General features: G+C 43.6%; 1 protein-coding gene across 33 annotated transcripts in view; it reads right to left on the bottom strand.

The window, feature by feature from the left end:
• MTSS1 (MTSS I-BAR domain containing 1) overlaps positions 1 to 22,310 on the bottom strand; it is a 125,815-nt gene that overhangs the window by 31,606 nt on the left and 71,899 nt on the right. For 31 of the 33 annotated variants that reach the window (XM_086876194.1, XM_086877177.1, XM_086876718.1 and 28 more), the window contains 2 exons: positions 3,023 to 3,107; positions 1,498 to 1,589 (listed from right to left, as the gene is read on the bottom strand). In XM_086876194.1, the coding sequence (XP_086732320.1) occupies positions 1,498 to 1,589; positions 3,023 to 3,107 (177 nt within the window). Of the gene's footprint in view, positions 1 to 1,497; positions 1,590 to 3,022; positions 3,108 to 3,536; positions 3,858 to 22,310 lie in introns of those variants that run through there. The other 2 variants (XM_086876637.1, XM_086875998.1) reach the window with 2 other exon arrangements.

Here is a 22,310-nt window from a genome sequence, read left to right as displayed (position 1 = left end):
TCCTAAGTAAACAAAGTCTTTACAGAAATAACAACTGAGAACACAGTACAAAATTAGAGCGCTTTTCATTTCATCCACTCTCAGGAATGGAAAACAGAGATGACAGGTTTCTCAAAACATCTGTGTTCAAAAAACAGCTATCCAGAAATGGCAAGGCAGAGAATATCCTGTGATCTCTCTCCAGCATGAGAGTCAGGCAGAGGAAGAGGGTGCTACCACTCTGCCCAAGGAAGGGTCACATTGCCAGCTCCTTCTGATTAAGTGGAGCACACTGCACTTGTCCTCATTCTCAGATGAGCTGCACATCCCAGGAGAATTAAAATCCCAGAACAAAATTTTCAACCTCCAGTGCAGGAACACTAAAGGTACAGATATGAAAACTGATCCTTAAAAAAAGAAATATATTAAAGGTATGTATGCATATATATACATGTACACATACACCTGAACAAATGAGATCAGTGTTACTACTCTTCTGTAGATGGAAAAACAGAAGCAGATTGATGGTATGCATAGGAATTGTACTGAAGACAACTGTACTCCCAACACCCAAGTGTGCCCAGTAAACTCTAAATCTCACTGCCACTTTGGCCTGGGTCACCCCTATTGGCATGACCCCATGTTATTCCTCTCTGCTGCTCACTACATGCTTGACACCCTCTGCAGCACAAGGCAGGAAGTTTTTCAAGAGCTGCTGATTCAACTGCTTCTATCTGACCACAGTAATAACAGGACAAGAAGGAAATCTTCTTTTGGAGGTCAAGCCCACTCCTTCCCATCAGTTCCCATGGTGCTGCTGCTTCTTTCAGACATAACAAAAGTATTAAATTTTCAAGGGTTAGTCAGTGGTGAACTGCAATCTGCTTTCAGCACCTGTGCTACAGGGCCACCATTCCCAGGATAAGTTTTGCAAAGCCAAAGGCATCTACCAACATGTGCTTGCTGTGCAAGACTTGGCTGCCTGCTGCTCAGTCCCCCAGGAAAGCCTCTAGAGCCATCACCCCCACTACAGCCTGGGCATCCCATGTGCCATAGCAGAGCTCTCCTGCTCCCCAGGTGCACTTTCTGTCTGGCATCAGGTATAAATTAACGAGGCTCAGTGTTTTGCAGGGCTGTGCATTCTCTGGAGGATGCTCTAGCTGAGGCATGATCTTACAAGCTGCTTTTAATGACACCCCAAGGCTTTGCAGGGATAGATGTGGCATCTCCAATCCTCAGTTCATACAGGGAGAGTGGGCTAACAGAGTTAGACCAAGTCAATGCTTACCAGTCTGGAAAAATAACCCAGCCCCGGGGGTCCAGCAAACTAAACTTTCAAAATGTGTACAGCAAGGGTTCAAATTTTGTTAGGCACTTTGGGAGAGGAGTGTTTTAGAAGAGAAAAACCACTTCACAGATTTAAGCATGTCATTCATTTCCCCAGTAAAACATAAAAAGAGGAAGCAAAACTGGTATTACAATCTTACTCCTATTAAAGCATTCTTCCTCTGTAACTACCTTTTGCATGGTCTTTATCCAGCTGATTGGCCACTTTCTTCCACTCTTCCATCTGTTCTTGAAGTGGGTTTATCAGACAGTCAATTAAAGCACTAATTTTGTTGAAAAAACACAAAGAGCAATCAAATCCTGCAGATGCCCCTATTCTTACAGAGAGAACCAAGGTCAATATTGAATTATTTTTACTTTTTGCTGTGACAGCTACCAGTGTCACAATGTAAATATCAGAATATAAAAATGTTTACACTAGAGAAAGCTAAAGAAAAAAGTAGATTAAAAAAGCAAACAAAATGAAAAAAAAAAAACCAAAAAAACCCCCACAATAAAAAACCCCTAAGATTGACATCACAAGATAACCAGAAATACAAAAGCTCCAGACAGTGAGGAACAGCGTAAAGCAGAGGAGTGACCCAAAGCAGTTTAGTGTAAACAGACCCTACTCAACAGTCACACAATTTAAATGGAAACTCTGAAGACCAGAAAGGTTCATGCAGCCATGGAGATTATAAACTTAAATAGCACATGTATATACACAAGAAGACAGAGCAGCTGTACAAAAGAACAATATCCTGCTGACTGATGTGCCTCACCTCACCTCACACTGGTGGAGTCCATGATACAGAACCAGTAATGCTCCACTGATTAATGAGACTGGGATCAAACCATTTAAACAGCTAACTGTGGAAACTGGAGACTAAAATTCATGGCAAATTTCATAACTAACTTTATTTTAAAGTAATCACAGAATAATCACAGAATGTCTTGGATCGGAAGGGACCTTAAAGGTCATCTGGTTCCAACCACCCTGTCACGGTCAAGGACACCTTCCACTAGACTGGGCTGCTTATACCATCCAGCCTGCCTTTGATCTCTTTCAAGGATGGGGAAAAAGGGGAAAAAAACATGGCAGGTCATCAGGCAAATGGTGAAGCATCATTTTTGTCACGTATAAGTTAACTTGTCTGGTTAAAAAAGGAACACATGCAAACTAGTACTGGCTACAGAAGTTGGTTGGTTTTGTACAGCCTAGGTTGCACATGAGTTACCTTATTACCTCTGCAGTCCAACTGCAAAAACAGGATGAGAGAATTTGCATTTCCTATACTGCTCTGCTGAAGGTTTTTCTCTTGGCTGCAAGCTATTTGGGCCCTGCAGTAAGCTGAGGAACCAGCACAACACTTGGTGCTGCTCATTTAAAACTTAGTGACAAAGCTTAAAGTCCTGAAACAAAGACAGGTCAGTTGGTCACATCAGCAGCTGCCTGCTCAGTGCTGAGCAACAGGAACTGACAGTGGGAATTTGCAGAATTTAGAGGTGATTTGAGGTGAACTGGCCCAGCCTCATAATGTGCAGTGAAACCCTGCATGTTCACAGCACCTAATGTGCTGCAGGGAGAAAACAACTGCTGCTCCCAGTGACATGGGCAGAGGTCAGCTGAGAAGCCAATGCTGATGAACAGCTTTCGATGTTCCCCAGCAGCACATGAAAGAGGAACCTCCAGTGCTCCAGATACGGAGCCACTCACCTTGAGAACTGCCGGAGTTTGGACTCTATACTTCTGTGCCTCATACACATCCTGGTGAGAGCAGACCCAATCTCTCTGGTACCACCTGAAAAACAAAAACCAAAAAGCAGGTGAGATTCCTGATGGGATTCCTGCCTGTGGTGTAGAGTCATAACAACGAGAAGGTCAGTGCCAAGTCTTCCAGAGAGACTGTAGAACACTAATTGATTAATATTTTACCATACTTTAATATTAAAGTTATTAAGTGTAGACTCGACTAAGCTATTAACGGGGCAGATCTCAGTGCTATCTGCCACACCAGGAAGAGACTAATTCCTTTTCATGTAGAGACCAGAACCAAGCAATCAAACACAACTAAACCACAGTTCTTCCAGGCAGCTTTCTGTGCCACGAGGCTCAACCCTGTAGCAGAAGACTTGAAATAAAAGGGTTTGAGATGTCAAAAGCCAAGTAGCACAGCTGTCAAGGGAGTGGGCATCCGTGAACAAATTATTTCCACATTTTAGAAACAGACCGAGGGGATTCGATGCAATTTTCCCATCCCTAGATTCTTCAGACCCAACGCCCCAAAGGGGTTTGGCCGCTCCAGAGCCCGGCCCGGCGCCCTCCCGGCATCGCCAGCAGGTGGCGCGGTTCGCCTCCGCCCCACAGGCGGCACGGAGCGGGCGCTCGGGAGGGGAGCTCCTCATGAACCTGCCCGCCCCACAGGCGGCACTGAGCGGGCGCTCGGGAAGGGAGCTCCTCATGAACCTGCCCGCCCCACAGGCGGCACGGAGCGGGCGCTCGGGAAGGGGGCTCCTCCCGGGGCTCCTCATGAACCTGCCCGGCCCACAGGCGGCACGGACCGAGCGCTCGGGGGGTCACTCCTTCCGGGGCTCCCCGCCCCACAGGCGGCACGGAGCGGGCGCTTGGGGGTCACTCCTTCCGGGGCTCCCCGTCCGCAGCCCTTCCTGCCCCACAGGCGGCACACAACGAGCGCCCGGGGCTCCCCCCGAGCCTGCCCACCCCACAGGCGGCACGGACCGAGCGCTCGGGGGGTCACTCCTTCCGGGGCTCCCCACCCCACAGGCGGCACGGAGCGAGCGCTCGGGGGGTCACTCCTTCCGGGGCTCCCCACCCCACAGGCGACACGGAGCGAGCGCTTGGGAGGGGGGCTCCCCCTGGGGCTCCTCCCGAGCTCCCCGCCCGCAGAGCGCAGCCCTTCCCGCCCCGCTGCCATCAGCTACACCGGCTCCCATCAGCCAACTAAATCTCCGTGTAACTTTGTTTTGTTTAGCGTTAGCTTTGGTACTTGCTTAGTTTTCATTTGCAAGTCAAATCTACTACTTCAGGAGACAAACATCAACCTTCTTACGAACTGTTTCCAAACTGCAGCGCTCTCTGGAACAGTGCATATATCAGCACCTATTTAGAAGTCTTGTTTGATTATTAAAAGAACCTTAGACTTGTATCATAGAGTAAAATCTTCCCTAGGCTTTAAAAATAGTAAAACTCAAGTAAAAAATAAAAGAAAATCTTCCTAAGAAACTTAAACGTTTTTGATAATTTTGATTATTTTAAACACGAAAATCAAGTCACCATCTTCCTGCATCCTTGCAGAATTAAATTCCATGCCCATGAAATGGCTCTGGAACAGACATCAAATAACTGGAACAAATTATGGCTATTTGGTATTGTTCAAAAAGATAAACAGAAACTCCTCTGACACTTGCCTGATTACTCATGTTTTTATAAGGAGCTTCTGCAATAATATTATTTGGTAACATCAAAGAGCTGTAGTCTCATTGCATACAGGTAGGAAAAGCACGCAGACTCCAGGCTGGATCTGTACCCATCTCTTTCAGTGATGCTACACTTGCACAAGTGAGACAGACACCAGTAACTCAAAAAGCAATACAGAAGATGGGGAGAGGTCTAACAGAGAAAGCAAGTGGAGAGAGAGGACAGCATCCACAACAAAGAGTGTATCTCTGTCCCAAAACATGGGCATTTTTCTCTGGATCCGCTTCCAAATAAAAGTAATTTTATTTTGGAGACTAATGTGGTACACAACTGCATCAGCAGAGAACAAATGAACCAAAAAATTTCACTGGCTACTAGCATTGAGTTTAAACAAAAGTTAGGTTTTTAAGGTTGAAAACTGACTAGAATACTGGAATATTTAGGACCATCAATTGTTAAGTGACTCTGTTTTCCTAAGCCTGTTATATGAAAAAAAGAAAGGTCATATCAGAACAATAAAAAGGAAATAAGGCACCATATGTTTGGGGAGGCTAGGAAACAAGGGTCAGTTACTATTAATATTAAATTCCAAGGTAACAAAATTTCAACTGAAACACAATCAACCAAAGTACAAATCCATCCCCTCAACACATAGTGCAGATGGATGAGCAAGGTCAGTAGAACAGCCAATGAAGTTCAGAGTGAAAAAAAAAAAAAGAAAAAAAAGCCACAACAAAATAAATTAAACCTGATATAATGAGGTTTTTCCACAGAGGAAAAACCAAATGTGGTTGGTGATGAGTGGGCTACTGGTTCTTCCCACCTTTTGAAACTTTGTTTTATCCATAAGTGTTCACAAGAACATCAAAGGATGAGGTGTTAATTTTATTCTGTGAATGAAGACTTTCTAATGAAGTGAAGGTAAGAGGAAAAGAATTTTGAGAAATCTTTGATGTCCCTTCTGGAAACAAGGTGTTGCTGAAGATGGGTTGAGGATTCTGCTTGGAAAGAAGAATGAGGGGTGCTGCTGAAAAGTTTGGGAGAGCTGAGCCAGCACCTCTGCTTGGTTAGCACGGACCCAGGGAGGGGTGCAGGGAGTGGGTTGGGGCTGGCAAGGGTCACTCAACTGAACAGAGGACAGTACCAGCCCATCCTGTCCCACAGCTGAATCCCACTGCTTCTCCTCAACATATGAACAACCCCGACAGCACCAGGTTAAACAGAGCTTTACTTCCCTGTTCCAAATTATATTAACTGTCAAGGATACAAATGCTTCCTAAGAAAGTTTCAAAAAAGTTAAATACAAGCCTCTCACCACCCCTTGATTTATTGAGCTGGAAGACCATGGCCATCACCAATGCATTCAGCTGTTCTTCCAGGAACACCCGCAGTGCATAGGGTTTATCTCAGCTTTCAGAAGGTTATTGTGAGGGCTGGCTCCCACCAGCAGAACTGCACTGATGCTCCTGGCTCCAAAGGTCTGGGATCATCTGGCTACACGAACTGGCAGGAGGGAATCACCTTGTACTACTACAGTGGTTTGAAAATATCAAATGTAACAAGGGATGGTAACTTGAATTTGTTTCTTTTATCCAATACCAGCTGCAGTAGACTCAAATATGCTTTATATAAATTACAGTTTGGTGAGTAGTTTGCTCACAGCTGGTGCGGGCAGTCAATGTGTGCACTCTGCACACAGAGATGGCCCTTACAAGCAGCATTAGTGTGTATGCTGGTCCTGGTACTGGCTATGCACCTGAGCAATCAAAATCTGGTATTGAGTTTATTGCAGTGGCCAATGCCACACAAAACCTGCTGCAGCTTCCAAACTGATTTATAGTTTATCTTTTCAAAACCTGCTCCATAGGTGACCAGTTGCCTACTGGCTCAAGTATGTTGCCATGAGCCAGGTAGACAAAAGACCTGTGGAGATAACTTCTTTTTCAGTGCTATCAGCCCACAGATGTGGTAGAAAGAAGAGCATCTGACAGAGGAGTGTGTCAGGAATATGCCAAATGCACTATCCATCTATACTCATAAGCAGATCCCTGAGAGAAACTCATGACATCCTCCAGCAGCTGTAATTGCCCAAACAAAAATACTGAGGTCACACTAACAAACTTTTTACCAAACTATGAATGTGTTGGGTGGGTGACCTGGGCTCCATTCACTGCCCTGCAGCTCTTCAAGTAAAAGTGCTGTGCCTTGGGCTCTCGGTTTATAAAATGAGGCCATGAATTATCTGCTTCTCTGACATACTATAATAATTCATCCAGTATGGCAAACAATGCCTGGGAACAGCGTAAAGTAATACTTCAAAACCGGAGATGAGAGCTGTATTCATCAGAATTCCCACTCACAGAAAGTGGCTTAACAAAATGCTACTGTCAAATTTGATTAGAAAGTGGGTGATAACATCAGCCTTATTTCTCGTAAGTAAAAGGCAACTCTGCAAGGCAATACGTGCCTTCACTCTCACCTTCCCTGCTTTCCCCTTTCCTGCCTAAGCCCGTAGAAAACTGCAAACTTTTTTCATGTGAGATAATTAACCAGAAGTCTGTGGACCATGACACTACAGTGAGTCCACTATAAAGGCATAAATTATTTCTTTCGATCCTTGCTTGTCATTCAGTATCACAGAGAGACAAAAGGGCGAGATTGTAGGAAAGAGACTCAATTGTTTTATGGGAGTCATTATGGTTGTATTTAATGATGATCATATATCAATGAAATTATTATTTGATGAAATGTGCAGCTGTACAACTGCATGGCCTCTGTATACTCCAAACAACTTGCTACAATCGACCTCTTATATTCCTCTTCTCACTTCACTGTTGAGCAACTCCAGCAGGCTCCGAAGATGCTGCCTTTCAGGAAGTGCCTTTAAGGTTCCTGCTTACTAATGATCTCACCTTTATCTTCAAGACCAAAGTCTAAACGTGTCAGCCGCTTCCCTCTTTCCCAAAAAGGAGAAAATGATGAAAAATGGGTGTAATATTTTTGCAATTTCACAGTTATCAGAAGAGGCTTCCATTTTTGAGTAAAGATTAAAGCAGCAGCAGAATGGAGACTGGATTATTAAATGCAGTTCTGAACATGGAGGCTATGACAAATGACTACCAGTAGGACATTTTAAGCTAATGGCCATTTACTCAACCCTTTTCTAAACTCATGCTGCTAGAAGAGCAAGCAGTTTCCATCATTGATTACATGGGGCACAGACCTTGATCTTGCCAAACTTTTCTATGCCTCCATGAAACTCAAGGATGATAGGATGAGCTCCAGGGCTGCAGCAAACAGAGAAAAAAGGACAGCTTTTGCTTAAAACTGACTAGCACAGGTATTACTGCTGGGACAGAAAGTGGAGCTATGGCAGCTCTCAGTGTTCATGGTGTCAACAGTCTCCAGGTAAGGCCTGTAAGTTGGGAAAAAACATCCAAAACTGCAGACAACAGCAGGATGTTGTTCGGCATCCACCAAGCAGGAAAAGAAAACAGGACACCCTTATTCCTACAGCTGCGAGCCTTTCTGAGCAGCACTTGGTAAAGTCTCTGAAGGCAGCTGCTCAAAATCAGAAAAAAAAAAAAAAATTCCTGAAGTTTTTTTTTAAAAAAAAATTAATTTAGACATCTCTCAGTGAAGACTGGACAATGCAGATTCAAGGTCAAACTCACATATGAATTTCAGGTTAACCAATTTAATACAACAGCTGTGGCAGGCCATTTTCATATACCACACATCTGCAGTTGTCATTGCAAAGGAACAGATTGTATGCAGTTTGGTTGAGTGCCCTTTTGGGCAAATTACTTGGAAAATATTTACAGAGGCCTGCTATGAAGTTCTCTGTCACATTTGCCAGAGCCCCACACAGTCCAGCTGAGAGGAAAATGTAGTGGGTGGCTTATTTTCTCATTTGCAGAAGAAACTAGCACTTGTTCATGGATGGGACTAGCAGGATCTCAAATTGCATTGTCATTGATCTTAGAGGACAAAGGCGTTGAGAAGAGTGGCAGTGGCAGCTAGTTAAAGCAGCAAAGAAGCCAAAGGAACAGGAGCCCACAGCCTGCCCTGGTAACCACCAGCTTTTGGAAGTCCTTGTAACAGACTATGACCATGTTCCAGTCACTTTGTTAAAGAATGTGCAAGGAAGCTCTTGTGACTTCTGATCATGCTCATTCATTCAGTGAGCAGCATTTTTGCCTGCTTTAGCTGTTCATCTAGCTTAGCACTGGGCAAAATCCTTGCCCCGTGGGAGTCAACACAAGCACTGCCATTAAAGAAGCAGGGTCAGAATTTCACCCACACACACAGAGATCACTACACAGTCCATCCAACATATAAACATGGGCATGAACCAGCCCTGCTGTGATCTCTGGACAGTTTGCGTTTAGTCAGCCTTCAGTGCATGAATGCAAAGCTCACCCATGGTTCTCTGCTTTGAAAGAGGATGCCACACACACGTGGATAAAAGTGCTTTGGGAAGGCTTAAGTTATAGGATGCATCAGTTCAGTTTCTGAAACTGAGAAACTAAGTCTGTCATTGATTCACAAACTTGTAAAGAGGCACACAAAATGCATCACTGAACCATGACATCCTGCCAGAGAGCAGCAGATATTCAGGCAGAAGTGTTTCCCAGGAACAAAATGCTCAAGTTTGAGATGTTTGTGTCGGGAGTGCAAGCTGGCTTGCTCCCTCCTCCTCTCTCTTTCACAAATGGTGTTTCCAGCACAGACAGAATTTTGCTTCTGGTGATTTCTTCCAAGAATTCATATTCATCCCTCCTTACAGGTGCCTGTTGCTCATTTTTATGAACCTAGAATTCTGCATCAAGTTTTTAATGCCACAAAACCAAAGCATGATTAAAACCATATTTGCTTAGAAGACCAAATGCCACAATAGTGTTTTCCATTATTTACATTTTATTCTTTAGAATACAAATAGTTTCAGTACTGAAAACATACAGGGTCTGCTAAATATCTGTACTCACAATCAAGCTGTCCACTAATATTGCCCATACCTTTTCCCCATTTCTTTTCAGATTTATAGTAAAATGTATTTCCAGAAACAGTCTATGCATAGCTCAGTAAATTTAACAGTCTTAATCTGAGTAGATCCAACTGCTTTACTCCAGCTGCTACACTCATCGATAGCTCAAGGAAAGCAAGCAATATGAGCACCAAGCTGGTGCTCTCAATAAAAACTGGAACATGCTAATAAAAAGAACTCTGTAAGAAAAACAGTTCCTGAAGTTGAAGAACACCAGGCCAAGCCTGTGTGCTAATCTGGAGTAACCCCTCACCTGTGCAGAATCCCAGAGCCAAGCTGGCAGCCAAAGGGCACGTAAAGGCCAGCTCCACCAGCCAGGGCCACTCGTGCTCTGAGGACCACACTCCACTGCATGCTCCAGACAGTGGAAAGTAGAGATCTGGTTGAGGCCTATTCAGATAGCCAGACTCACTGATCTCCATACCTCCATTAATCTGGCTCTACATGAACACTAATTGTCAGTCCAATGTGTGAAGAAGGCAGTAATTCAAGATACTTATGTTCTTTAGAAGTACAGCTCTTTATTTTGCCTGGGCCCAGCAATGAACTGCGATGTAATCTGATTAGATTACAGCAATATTCAATGAGGGGAAGGGATAATACACTTACAGCAAATGGCTTGGAACACCAACTGCAATTCCACTGCACGCTTGGCAAAACACATACTGCTTATTTTGAACTGACAACTTCCACAGAGGCTCTAAAAAGCCTCAAGGTCTTTCTCCTCTTTATGTTTAGTTAGTGGCCTCACAAACACCCCTGGCCCCAAAAGCCCCTTAACTGAGGTATCCCAATCACCTGTGCTGCTGATCCAAATCCAGCAAGGATTTCAGATACCACAAAAAGGCTGCTGCCTCTGAAACACAAAATCAAGCACCGCCACGACAAGCAGGTGCAAATAGCAGAAGAAAAGTTTATTTTTAAATCCAAGTCAGCAGATCTAACTGAAACCCCACAGCAAGCAGATCTGCAAAATAAGGCAGTGCTATTTTTACATGCTGTCACTTCTTCCAGCAGAGCATACTTCCTTAGTGAACTGGGGGCAAGATTATGAGAGTACAAAGGCAGGTAAAAATCATTCAAACCACCTTAAGAAATTATCAGTTCAAGACACTTTGGAGAATGTGTGTTATTTTTCCATTAGTTATATGGAGATACATCATCATCAACCCATCAAAAGGCTCAATGCACACATAAGCATTGAGTGTAACATTTCAGGTACTGGGTGCAAGGGAAAGTTCTGTCCCTGCCCCAGGTACTCAGGGGTATGGTTTCCTCTCCTGGGACAATCTCATGCTTTTGCTCAGGGTTAATAATCCCTAACTGCAGTAGGCACATGGAGAACCTGTACACCTCTTTAATCAAGAGACAGATAGCAAAAGGGTAGCAGGAATCCAGGGCCCTAGTGTTTAGTTATCAAGATTGCCTCAAAGGTCATATTGCTCATAAAGACTATTGTACTGTTTATCAGGTCAGGTCTCTAACAGTTAACCTGCTTTGTCCTCACTTATAGGCTGCTTTTATTTTAAATTTGGCTGCATCCCACTAGTTTTCAACTTCAGCTTCCTCAGCCTTACCAAAATATACTGAATTTTCACAAAGGCAAAGGAGAATGTCACCACATGGGTTTGACACCAGCTGGCTGTTTGAGCCTGACGTACAAAGGAATTTGATACACAACAGTGAACCCAGCTTAAAAAAAAAAGGTATATTCTACCTGTTACAGAAAGTGAAATGAGGGCAGCCATCTCCAAGCAGAGGAACTAGAGGTCCTTGTGCTTTTGGCCTGAAGCTCAGTAAGCACATGTTCTTAAAAACATGGCAAACTGAACTTTTGAATTTAGAAAAAGTACATTTTCTCCTTGTAAGCAGCAAGTGAAGTTCACAGAAGGCTGCATGCAGAGGTGAGACATCTCACGAGCACAGGGCTGCGCTCACCAGATCTTTGGCTGCTTTGAATACAAAGATTCACATGCTCTGCAGGCAAACTCCTGCTTACCCCGTGAATCCTTCCAAACAATCTATGCTGTTGGGCTGCATTTGAAGTGTGCCTGCTTAAACCCTGACGAGTGCAGCAGGGGAAAAGCTTTGATTCTCTGAGTCACAAAAAGAAAAAGGCACATCTTTGCAGAAAAGCTCGAATGAAGCTCCCTTGGTGTACAGCATGACAAGCACAGCATACAGCAGGACACTCAGCAATGCTGACTGGCATGCAAACATCAAGGGCGTGCTTATCTTCTTCTGCAAGGGCAGAGTAACTGCATTTCTTCTTGCAAACAAGCTCTATTGAACTCTAATGAACACAGATGCACCTAATCTGGCTGGACTTGCCTGCTGTGACCCACACACCAGGTTTGTAAGACCTGGCCAGGAAGGCCAAACTTTGAAATACCACTCCATCATCCTTAGTAGTGAGAACAACTGCAAGAAGCTTCAGAAAGCCAGGACCTGAATCAATGACAGACTAGAAATCAAAAGGCACAAGAAAAGCAAAGATTAATTAAGAACAGGGCTTTATAAATCCTGAAATATAAACCTTAAAAGGGGAGCAGAAGCTAGCCTTCTCCATCACTTTATCCATTCTCTCCTTCAGTGCAGAACACCTTTACAACCCCCTGCCACTGAACAGCCCCCAGGGAGAGGGGCAGGAGGGTATTCACACCTTACACAGGACAAACATTCAGAGCACTATTACTACTCTAGCCAAATCCTGCTCAGCTTACAGTCCTTGATGACTAGACCAGCTGGGGCTGTGCAGCTTTAAAGAAGGCTGCAATCCACATACAAAGTGCTGCTAAGGCTTTAGCAGTAGCATATAAACCTATGTTAACACTCTTCCTAGGGGATGCCCCACTTTCCAGAGGAGGGAAGTCCCTGCTCCCCTCCGAAGACTGATGTAACACCTTTGGTTATTCGTCCTTCCTTTCAGTATCTCATTCAGCAAAAACCAGAGACACAAGACTGGGAGTGACCTGGGGAGGCTGTCTGGTCTGCTCACTGCCCACTAAAGGCAGGCTCAACTTCCATGAGGTTTCTGAGGGTCTGTCCAGCCCAGGTTTTGAGTGCTTCCAGGGGTGGAGATTCCTGGACTTCTCTTCCATTTGCTGATTAGTGCTACTGTGAAAATTATTTTCCTTATCTAAAACACAGAGTCCACTGTCCCAGCAGTTCAAACATACAGTTTTCCAAGCATCCCTGGCACTGCTTTGTCAACATAACACAGCAAATATATGTGGAAAGTGTTTATTTGTTTTATGCAAGTAAAATCTTTGATATCAAAGGAATGTGAACACCCACCATAAGTACACAAACCAGCACTGTCACAACCCAGTCTATTAAAAAATGAAGTCTGTGGCATTTTGAAAATTACACAAAACCAATTAAAGTTTACCCACAAAAAGCAGCTGGTCCAATTGCTAACTTGCTTCATTTCTTCAGGTTTCTCAAAAAACAAAACAAAACAAAAACCTAACAGTGCTTTACAATTAAGTTGATTTTAGCAGAGAAATGCTCATCTGGTCATTTGACATCTTTGGTAATGCAGGAAATCCATCTGAACCTCACAACTCCTTGCACACTCTGATGCTCCCTTGTTCTTCTAACAGATCTCATCAACCTGCACCTACAAAACAGCTGGCTGTGACCTACTGCTATTAATTTGGCCATTAAAGACAAGAGTAGGTGCCAAATTTGGATGGAGGATTTCTGACTTAGGCTTTAAGCATTGTAATGCACAGAACTAGCATATAAATCACAAGTGTAGAGAAAGTGCTCAGAAAGGGTCACCTCCTATTTAGAATTTATTAACTGTGTTCCCCTAGAGACTACCCTGATTTAGCACCATGTAACCCACATTCAAATATTTCACAGTGCTACATGGATGGTTTCCCCTTACTTGCACCCTGCTCAGCCATGTGAAGCCGGATCAATTCCACCAGCTCTTCTCCCAAAGACAGTCAGCCTGAGGACAGGTCACTCAGAAATTACACACACAAATGTGCACACACAGTCAGTGTGTCTGAGAAAACTCAAATTTGTATTACTGTGCTGGACATGCTGAGAAAAGTCTTGGAGCACTCAACTACTGCCATGTTGGCCCTTCATGTTACAAAATGCAGTTTGTAACATGAAGAGCCAACAGAGATGATGACATTTTAGGCTGATAACTGAAGTGAGAACCCCCAGGTTTTGGAAGCTTTCAGTCCTGAGCTCTAGTCCCAGATCACCAAGTGTAAGCTTGACTGAAATCCACCTGCTTCTACCTAGCTCAGTCCTAGACTGAAAGGTTGAAATCTTGCAAGACAATGAAAAATACAGGCCGCAGAATAAGGATGCAGCTGCTCTGAAAAGCTGTGCAGGAAAGAGGGAGTTATCGAAGTGCCTACCTTCCCCTCATGGGTAGGCAGTAATGCTTTAAGGCACTGACTCATGAGCAGTGTTTTTCAAGACAATGGTGTGTAACCTACCACAAGTCTACAGGCCCTGCAAAGCTCAGGATGCAACACAACAGTGTTGAAATTGTAGCAACCAAATGTTGTACAGAGCAAAGCATTTTTCACCTTGTACCCAGCAACCTCCATGTGAGCTGCTCAACAACACTCCTATCCCTGTATTTAGCATCTGCATTGAGAAGTAATTTATGGTTTTATTTAAAGAGAGCTTCTTGAGGGGGGCAAAGGTGCCTCAAATTGTTTTCCCCAGAGTAAAGTGCATTAGCAGACAGTTCCTGAGGAGCAGCTAACACCTGGGTGTTTAACAACACAGTGCTGTTCTGGTTTCTTGACAGTCTCCTGGGCATTGCAGGGTCAATGCAGGCCAAAACTTTTGAAAATTTAAAGCTGCAGTTAAAATGAAAAACACATATACTTTTCACATCATTTATAGACTAGAAATAACTTGTTCCAGAAAGAATCAATCGGTTTCTTCTGCTTGTACAAATACCCACCAACCAAGTTAACCATGCTGGATAGCCAAACACTTGTACTGGTAACCGGTTTTGTTACCACAACATGCCAAAGTGGATAGCAACCTTAATAATGTGACAGAAGCAAGATTTAAAATATATATATATTTTTTTAGTGTGCTCTTTTTTCATGTGGTCAGCTTCTGCAGTTATGCTCTGGTAAGCATGTCGTATCATCAGTCATAACAGACTTCCAATGGAACACCAGTTTCTCATTTATTCCTCCCCATCCCACATCTTCTTCAGAGTCCATTTCTATTTCAAGCATCAGTACCCAATGCCTGCAACATCTGTAGGTTGCCAAGCCAGTTTAGCTATGGAAAAATGGATACAAACTACTTGCCAACAGAACAAAATACGCTCTGCACTGCAAACTGGATAGCTTGTGCTTTTTCCATCTATCTATAAATAGGGCAATGCCAACTGCTAATTAAAACAGACAGGTTCAAATGGTGCAATGCTGTAATTACAGTATGACATGTGTAAATCTCTAAATATATATTAAAAAATGAGACTAAAAAGCCCTCCAACCCAAATGCTGTAAATGGATAAGCACTCACAGCTTTTTACACTGCATTAAACAGAACAGAGAACCGCCTGATAGAGGCTTCCCTGCACAGAAGGCACGAGATATGCACCAAGAAGCACAGAAAATGCAGACCATGATATCTGTTGTTCCATGGTACGAAAGCCCTGCTCTCCTCAGGCTCCCGACGAGCCCTTGGGCTGCTGGAGTATCTGCTTGTGACGTAAGCTGACAGTAACTGCAATGCAGCACTCGCACGGGCCATGAGCATCTCTGAATTCCTTTTCAGCAGCAGCACTGCCACTCATCCCGAGTGAACTCAAGGGCATGCCTTCCACAGAAGTAATTGCCACATTTAATCTGTCCAGCTGCAAGCCATTTCAGATACAACTGCTTGCAATAGGCGTTAGCCTAGGTTTTTTGAACAGTTTGTTTAAACTAGGTAAAATAAATGATTCAATTAATAAGATAGCCCCCGAAGAACTGGTTTTTGAAATGGGAGAAAGGACGGTATAATTAGGTCTTGATGTAAGGAGTATTTCTCTGCTTATGAAAAAAATCTGTCCAAAGAACGTAGTTAGCCTCATTAATCTGGCATTCCCAACAGGATCAAAAGGCTATGAAAGGCATGGCTTGCAGGTCAGATGATAATAAAAGAAAAAGATACCTCAGTTGTCAACCCAGTATTCACAGGGCATTGTTTTCCTCTATGGAAGATATAGGCAAATCCCTATGGCAGCAGAGGTGTGAAGCACTAAAAAGTCCTGTGGCAGACTTCTAAATTGTAAACATTAGTAAGAATGGAATCACAATGAAGGAGATCCAGTTTATCTATTAACAAAGCTTTAGACCTGGACTTCTAAAATGCAGGTGGGCTAAGGGCAGATTTAGGCATGAAGCAATTAAAAAAGGTATTGAGCTCCAAAGAGTGACATGGCAATTTATCTGCTATGAAAACAAAAGTAAACCTGATACTATTTTAAAGCACTTAAGTATGTGACTTAAGAGAAAACAGGTATAAATCAGCATCAGCAATTACCAATCCAATGACTGCCCCTAACTAGAGGCAGTTCTTGCAAGTCAAATCAGCAGTCACAATGGGCAGGAAGAGGGAGAGGATCCCCATGGACACCTTTTTCTACCCATAACTGAATGTGTGAAGACTCCACTTTAAACCTGAAGTGCATGGAGAACATGGTATGATACAGCTCCCTTTGAAGTTTGACTGCCTTTTGCAAAAGGAAGAATAAACATCAAAAGAAATCAGCTTGCAAAAAAAAAAAAAAACCATGAAGAGACTTTTCAGCAGAAGCTATTTTCCAAGAGGGCACCCCCTTTCCTTCAGCCTGTTCCCTGTCAGGGTTCACCTCCACAGAGTAGCATGGACAGGTGCTCCTTAGCCAAATTTAGATGTTGACTATTAAAAATGCACCTTTGTGTTAAGGTTTAAAGACCGAAAGTGCAATCTGCTCATTTAAAAATACATCCGCCATCAATTTATTCTGCCATCTGCTAGTGAGGTCAAAGGGCAATCCAAAATCTGCACAAGCCAGCAGCCCTCACAAGTGAGGGGCTCTTTTCCCTACAGCCAGCAGCACATGTTTGATGGGCTCAGGATCTAAGCCAGCTCTTTGGCTCCTTGGCCAAAGTGACGTAGTGCACTTCGAGCGAGGCTGGCCTGGGACAGCTCCAGGCACACTGCAAACCCAGGCACAAATGGGGATGTCTGGATGTACAGCAGAATGCTGTTTTCCACCCTATTCCTTTATCCCTTTTTGGGTCCCTCTGTCTCTATGTTACTTACATCAGTATCTCCCAACAGCAGTTCTATAACCCTGCAAAAGGCCACTAGGGCATCCAAAGATCCCTCCTAAAAGGAACAACCACTATAGATGAGGACACCCACTAGAAAGTTGGGCATAAAGACAGGAACCAACACAGGGCATCTCCCAACACCTCACCACATGCCAGACCAAGGTCCATCTTCCCTCAGTTCACAAGATTTCATCACGTGGTTGTTAGCCACCAAGGTATCACAGAATCTTAGGTTGGCACAGACCTCCAAGACCATAGAGTCCAACCTTTGATAGAACATCAACTTGTCAACTAAACCATAGTACTAAATGCCATATCTAGTAATTTCCTGAACATTTCCAGGGATGGTAACTCCTCCTGGGCAGCCTGCCTAACCAACCTTTCAGTGAAGAAATTCTTCTTGATGTCTAACCTGAACCTCCCTAGTGCAGTTGGAGGCCATTTCCTCTTGTCCTTTCACTTGTTTCCTGGGAGAAGAAACCAAACCCCACTTGGCTACAGCCACATTTCAGTGAGCTGTAGAGAGCTATAAAGTCTCTCTGAGTCTCCTTTCCTCCAGACTAAACACCCCCAGCTCCCTCAGCTGCTCCTCTTACCACTTGTGCTCCAGCCCCTTCCCCAGCTCTGCTGCCCTGCTCTGGACATGTTCCAGCACCTCTGTCCTTGTAGTGAGGGGCCCAAAACAGGATACCAGACTCAAGGGGTGGCCTCACAAGAGCTGAGTGCAAGTGGACAATCACTGTCCTAGTCCACAATCCCCAAGTCCATTTCTGCTGGGCAGCTTTCCAGCCACTCTTCCCCAAGCCTGTAGGATTGCAGGGGGTTGTTGTGACCAAAGTACAAGACCCAGCACTTCACCTTGTTGAACCTCATACCACTGGCCTTGGCCCATTGATTCAGCTTGTCCAGATCATTCTACAAGAACAAAAACTTGGCAGGTGATAAGGAAACATGTTGTTCTAACACCATGCTCTCTCCAGCCCAGTCCAAAGTAAGGCAGTGGTCAAGCTTAAAACATGCCAGTGATCTATCAGTTTAGTACAGCAAACACTTCTGAAGGGAAAAACTTCCAGGCTTAAGTCACACACAGTCTTTAATACAGCCTCTCAAACAGTAATTTATAGCAGGATATGCTTCCTGCCATAAAACATACATATGCAGAAAATATTATAAACTTCCTTCAAAATCTATATTTAAATTGGAGTACTAACACTCTAATATTGCTGGTGATATCCACTGCACTCACTGACTTTTGAAGTAACCTAGAGGTTTAGATGCTTTAGCATGGCTTGCTGTTATTTTATCTGCAAGTTTTCCTCTACCACCATCTGAATGCTTCTCCAGGAGAGCCACGAAGGCAGACACCACCTGTCCTGGTGACTCACAGCAATGAACTGGATGTAAGGAGCATGAATCACTTAGAAGAGCTAGACCAGCATTTTGATGGAAGAGTGGATCACTTTCATCAACCTGGAAGGCTCTTTTACAGCAGAGTATGGGAAGATCCATCAGGCAAAGAGCCACATCCTCTCTCTACAGAACCTTCCTCACCATGGCTGCTGAAAATGGGGACAACCGCAAGGACATTAATGACAGTTCTGTTGAAGCAACACAGTTCCTCTCTTCACCCACCCAGACAAGTTAATGCCAGAAAGAAAGAGTGTTCTTTTCCCAGCCAGCTAGAGAGGTCTATTGCCCCTTTAGGCAGAACCAAGAAAACTCTGTTTCCTTTAGGATGCTCTTGGCCCAATGAACAACAAAGCACTATTAATTTAAAAATACTGAACTTGCTTGGCTGTGGAAATAGGGACCTGAGCTCTGGTTTCACTCCTGGAATTTCCTGTGAGGAACACAATCAACCCAAAAATACCTATGACTTAAAATTTGACTCTACACAGAACACCAATGTCAAACTGACGATGTTTTGGGGAAATTTGTGCCAAGCCAATGCAATGTTTTTCAGCATGGTCTCTCTCATAAATGAAAACATAGAGGTCCACAGTGTGAGCCTGAAAGACAAACATGCCGAGTTTTACCTTCAGAAGACAGACCTCCAGAGTAGTATCTGTTTGATTTCCACTAGTAACTTCAGGCATAAAGGGGTTGGAGGAGGGAAGGAGGAAAGCAACACTAATACAACTAAGATTATGACCTTTAAATGTTTAACTAGCAATCTGTTTTTTGCAGTCAAGACAAAGCAGCAGGTGATTAGCTTCACTATGAGTCACTATGCTCCTGTAGCACCATAATTCAATGAGACATTTTAACAGCCTTCAATTTTGTTTGGGATCTGATTACTAAAGCCGTCGTCCCCTAGCTACGATTTTGTTTTGCCTCACAAGCTACGCAGGGTCAGTCCAGGTCAGTGCTGGACTGAAGGAGATGCCTCGCAGAAAACCCCAGATGCTCCAAGAAATGGGCCTGTTTCCGGAGCAGGCACTGGGAATCTGGGAGAAGGTCTGGAGCTTGTGCCTGGATGCAAGCTGCAAACTTTTAGCAAGCTACAACGGAGAGCCTGACCTCTCCTTCTCAGTGGTCTCAGGATGCACATACTTCACTCACTCAGGCTATCCTCTATCCTTCAGCTACACTGGACACACCATTCTTCACTTTCTGCTGTAGCTGCTGCAAATATATCCTTAAGGAGCTCTCTCACATCTCCAGAAATGGCTTCAATGGGGCAGTGTAGGAACACCTACCCACCCTCACCCTACCTGATCCATTCCTATGTCAGGAAATTGCTGGAGAAACTGAAAGAAAGTTTCCCATGTAATATGTAACACATGACTTCACTGTCTTTCAACCACACCTAGATTTCAGAAGTTATACAGGAAAGGATCTACAGGCTCGAACTGCCTTCTTGACAGACAAAGCTTTTTCCACTTCTTCAGGGCAGTTTCTTTTTCCCCAACAGCTCGATAAGCAATTCTGAAAATGAAAAACATACATCCCTCCTCCCCATAACTGAGTCAGCAACAGCAAATTCCTGAAGCATGCATGCACCCTGATGGCCTCTGGACCCCTAGAATTGTTTCACTTTCCCTCAGCACTTGAGTTCATCAAGCCCAGGCATAGTACAGTGTACTCAAGTTGCACTCATGCTTGCAGGAACAGCCCCTTTTTCTGATCACAGTCCAGAGGGTTACCAAAACACAAATAAAATTAGTGGGAAGAGTACATGTTTCTTCCACCAACCCACTGTTGAACATGCTTACTGAGAACTGAACTACACACTGTATTTCCTGTTCCAAGCCTGTACCAGTGGGCACACAGGTCAAGTTTTTATTTAAAAATTACCTTTGGTCACCTATTACCATTTCAAAAGGTTTAGGAATCTCTTACTGGCTGCAAGCTAATAGATAAGTGCTTAACCTTACAAAACATTTGCTCATGGGTTTTGATCCAGAAATCTTGGGTACAAACTCCACTGCTATGGTCCGTTCACTTGGGTTGTGCAGTTGCAACAATTAGGAAAAAACAAGTAGCAAGCTTTCCCAGAGAGCAAGCAATGAAACATTTTTTTCCACAGCAAGTAGCTAGATCAAAGCCTGTTATTATATATTCTTCCACTTCTTAAACCAAGTGTTCTGCATTATGGAAAAGCTTAATCTTACCTCACACCTACCCTGGTTGTATTTTAAGGCCACGTTGAATATGATATATTTTTTTAATCCAGATTAGACTCACCAAGACTCTTATCAGCATATCACTCAGGGGTTTGCAAGGAAAATATCTATACTGTAAGCTCCAGCATGTATGAACATAGCTTCATTAGCATAAATACTTTCATCCCAGTAAAACTGCATTTTCATTAGGCATTGCACTGCTATTCAGAGAGGTGTCAAAGCAGGGTTACTGCTTAATGGGCATAATATTACTGTGACACAGGGAAGCCCTAATGAGAGTTTTGCAACATACTATTGCAAAAGGGCTCCAGAACCAGTTATGGCAGAAAGATTTATGTCTGAGGTATCTATACCTATTTGAATGGGAGATGTTTTGTTTTACATGGGTAAAAAATCAACACTTTGCCCCTGCACCAGAAAGTGAATCAAGAGGAAAAAAAATTCATCTTACACAGCAAGAAGATAAGCTGGCCAAAAAAAAAAGCAGGTGAAGAGTGAAGTCCTGTGTCAACCTCATGACTAGAAAGCAAGAAAGATGAAATGTGCCTGGCTTATACTTAAATCCAAAATCTCATATTTCTTTCTAAGAAGGCCTTGAACCTTGTCTCTTATGTGCCATTAAAATCTTGTACTTTTGTTTGCACAGTAACTGTAAAGGTGCAGTATGTAAGGCACTATGATCTTTGCTTTCAACTAAAATCACTTTCAGTGCTTCAATCCCTCAATACTCCTACAAGAAAAACCTGGTCACTACAAAATGCCCAAATACCTGTGACCTGCATAGATCTGTGAAGCTCCTCTACCTACAAGATTTCATCTCCCCACAAGATGGCAAATTCTGAGATGGTATAAGTGTCTTCAAAACTTGAACTGGTGACTTACAGAGCTTTCTGCTGAAACGAGGCATGCCACAAGTATCACAAGTGAAGGTTTAAGGGGGAAAAAGTCTGAATAAATCATGTTTGACAGCTAGGCTAGGAGAGGCCCTAAACCTTTCCATTTTAAAAGCAGCGCAATCTCTACACCCCATCTCATGCCCCAGGAGCGTGGGAGCAGATTTATCCTTGGCCTGGGAGTCTAGGCTCCACACAATGTAACTTCAGCAGCTCCTGTCTCTAGTGGGTAAAACATAAAAATCACCATCAGCCTGAGAACAGGCACGGGTTGTGCTCATGTATGCTGAGCACAGGGGAGATGGTCCTTCCCTTCAAGGAGCAAGTGATTGACATTCAGTCAGTTATTAGTTCTCTATTAACATGTAGCCAGGGACATGGTAACAAGAACATTTTTTTTTTCTTCCCGATTTGACAGAAAAAGACATTGAAACATGTTTTAATCTTCAACACAGACTGATAAAAGCAGCTGCCCTACAGACAGGCTTAATTCTCCTTGGAGGGTTCAGAGAGCAGCTTTACTGCCTGCCGGATAAGTCATGTTTACAGCAGATCCTCCGAGCTGCTCAGCCTCCTGGATGAATTTAGAAATCAGACCAGAGGGTAGATTTGCAGAGCAGTAATTAGCACAGGAGACGGTGGAGAAGTGATTGAGAAGAATAATTCAGTCTGTGTCAACACGGGTGGCTTTTCCAA

This window comes from Cyanistes caeruleus, chromosome 1, assembly GCF_971803275.1.
Source record: "Cyanistes caeruleus chromosome 1, bCyaCae1.hap1.1, whole genome shotgun sequence".
In the NCBI taxonomy this organism is placed as follows: domain Eukaryota; kingdom Metazoa; phylum Chordata; class Aves; order Passeriformes; family Paridae; genus Cyanistes; species Cyanistes caeruleus.
Note: the sequence above shows the minus strand (reverse complement) of the source record. Positions and strands in the feature narration are given on the sequence as shown.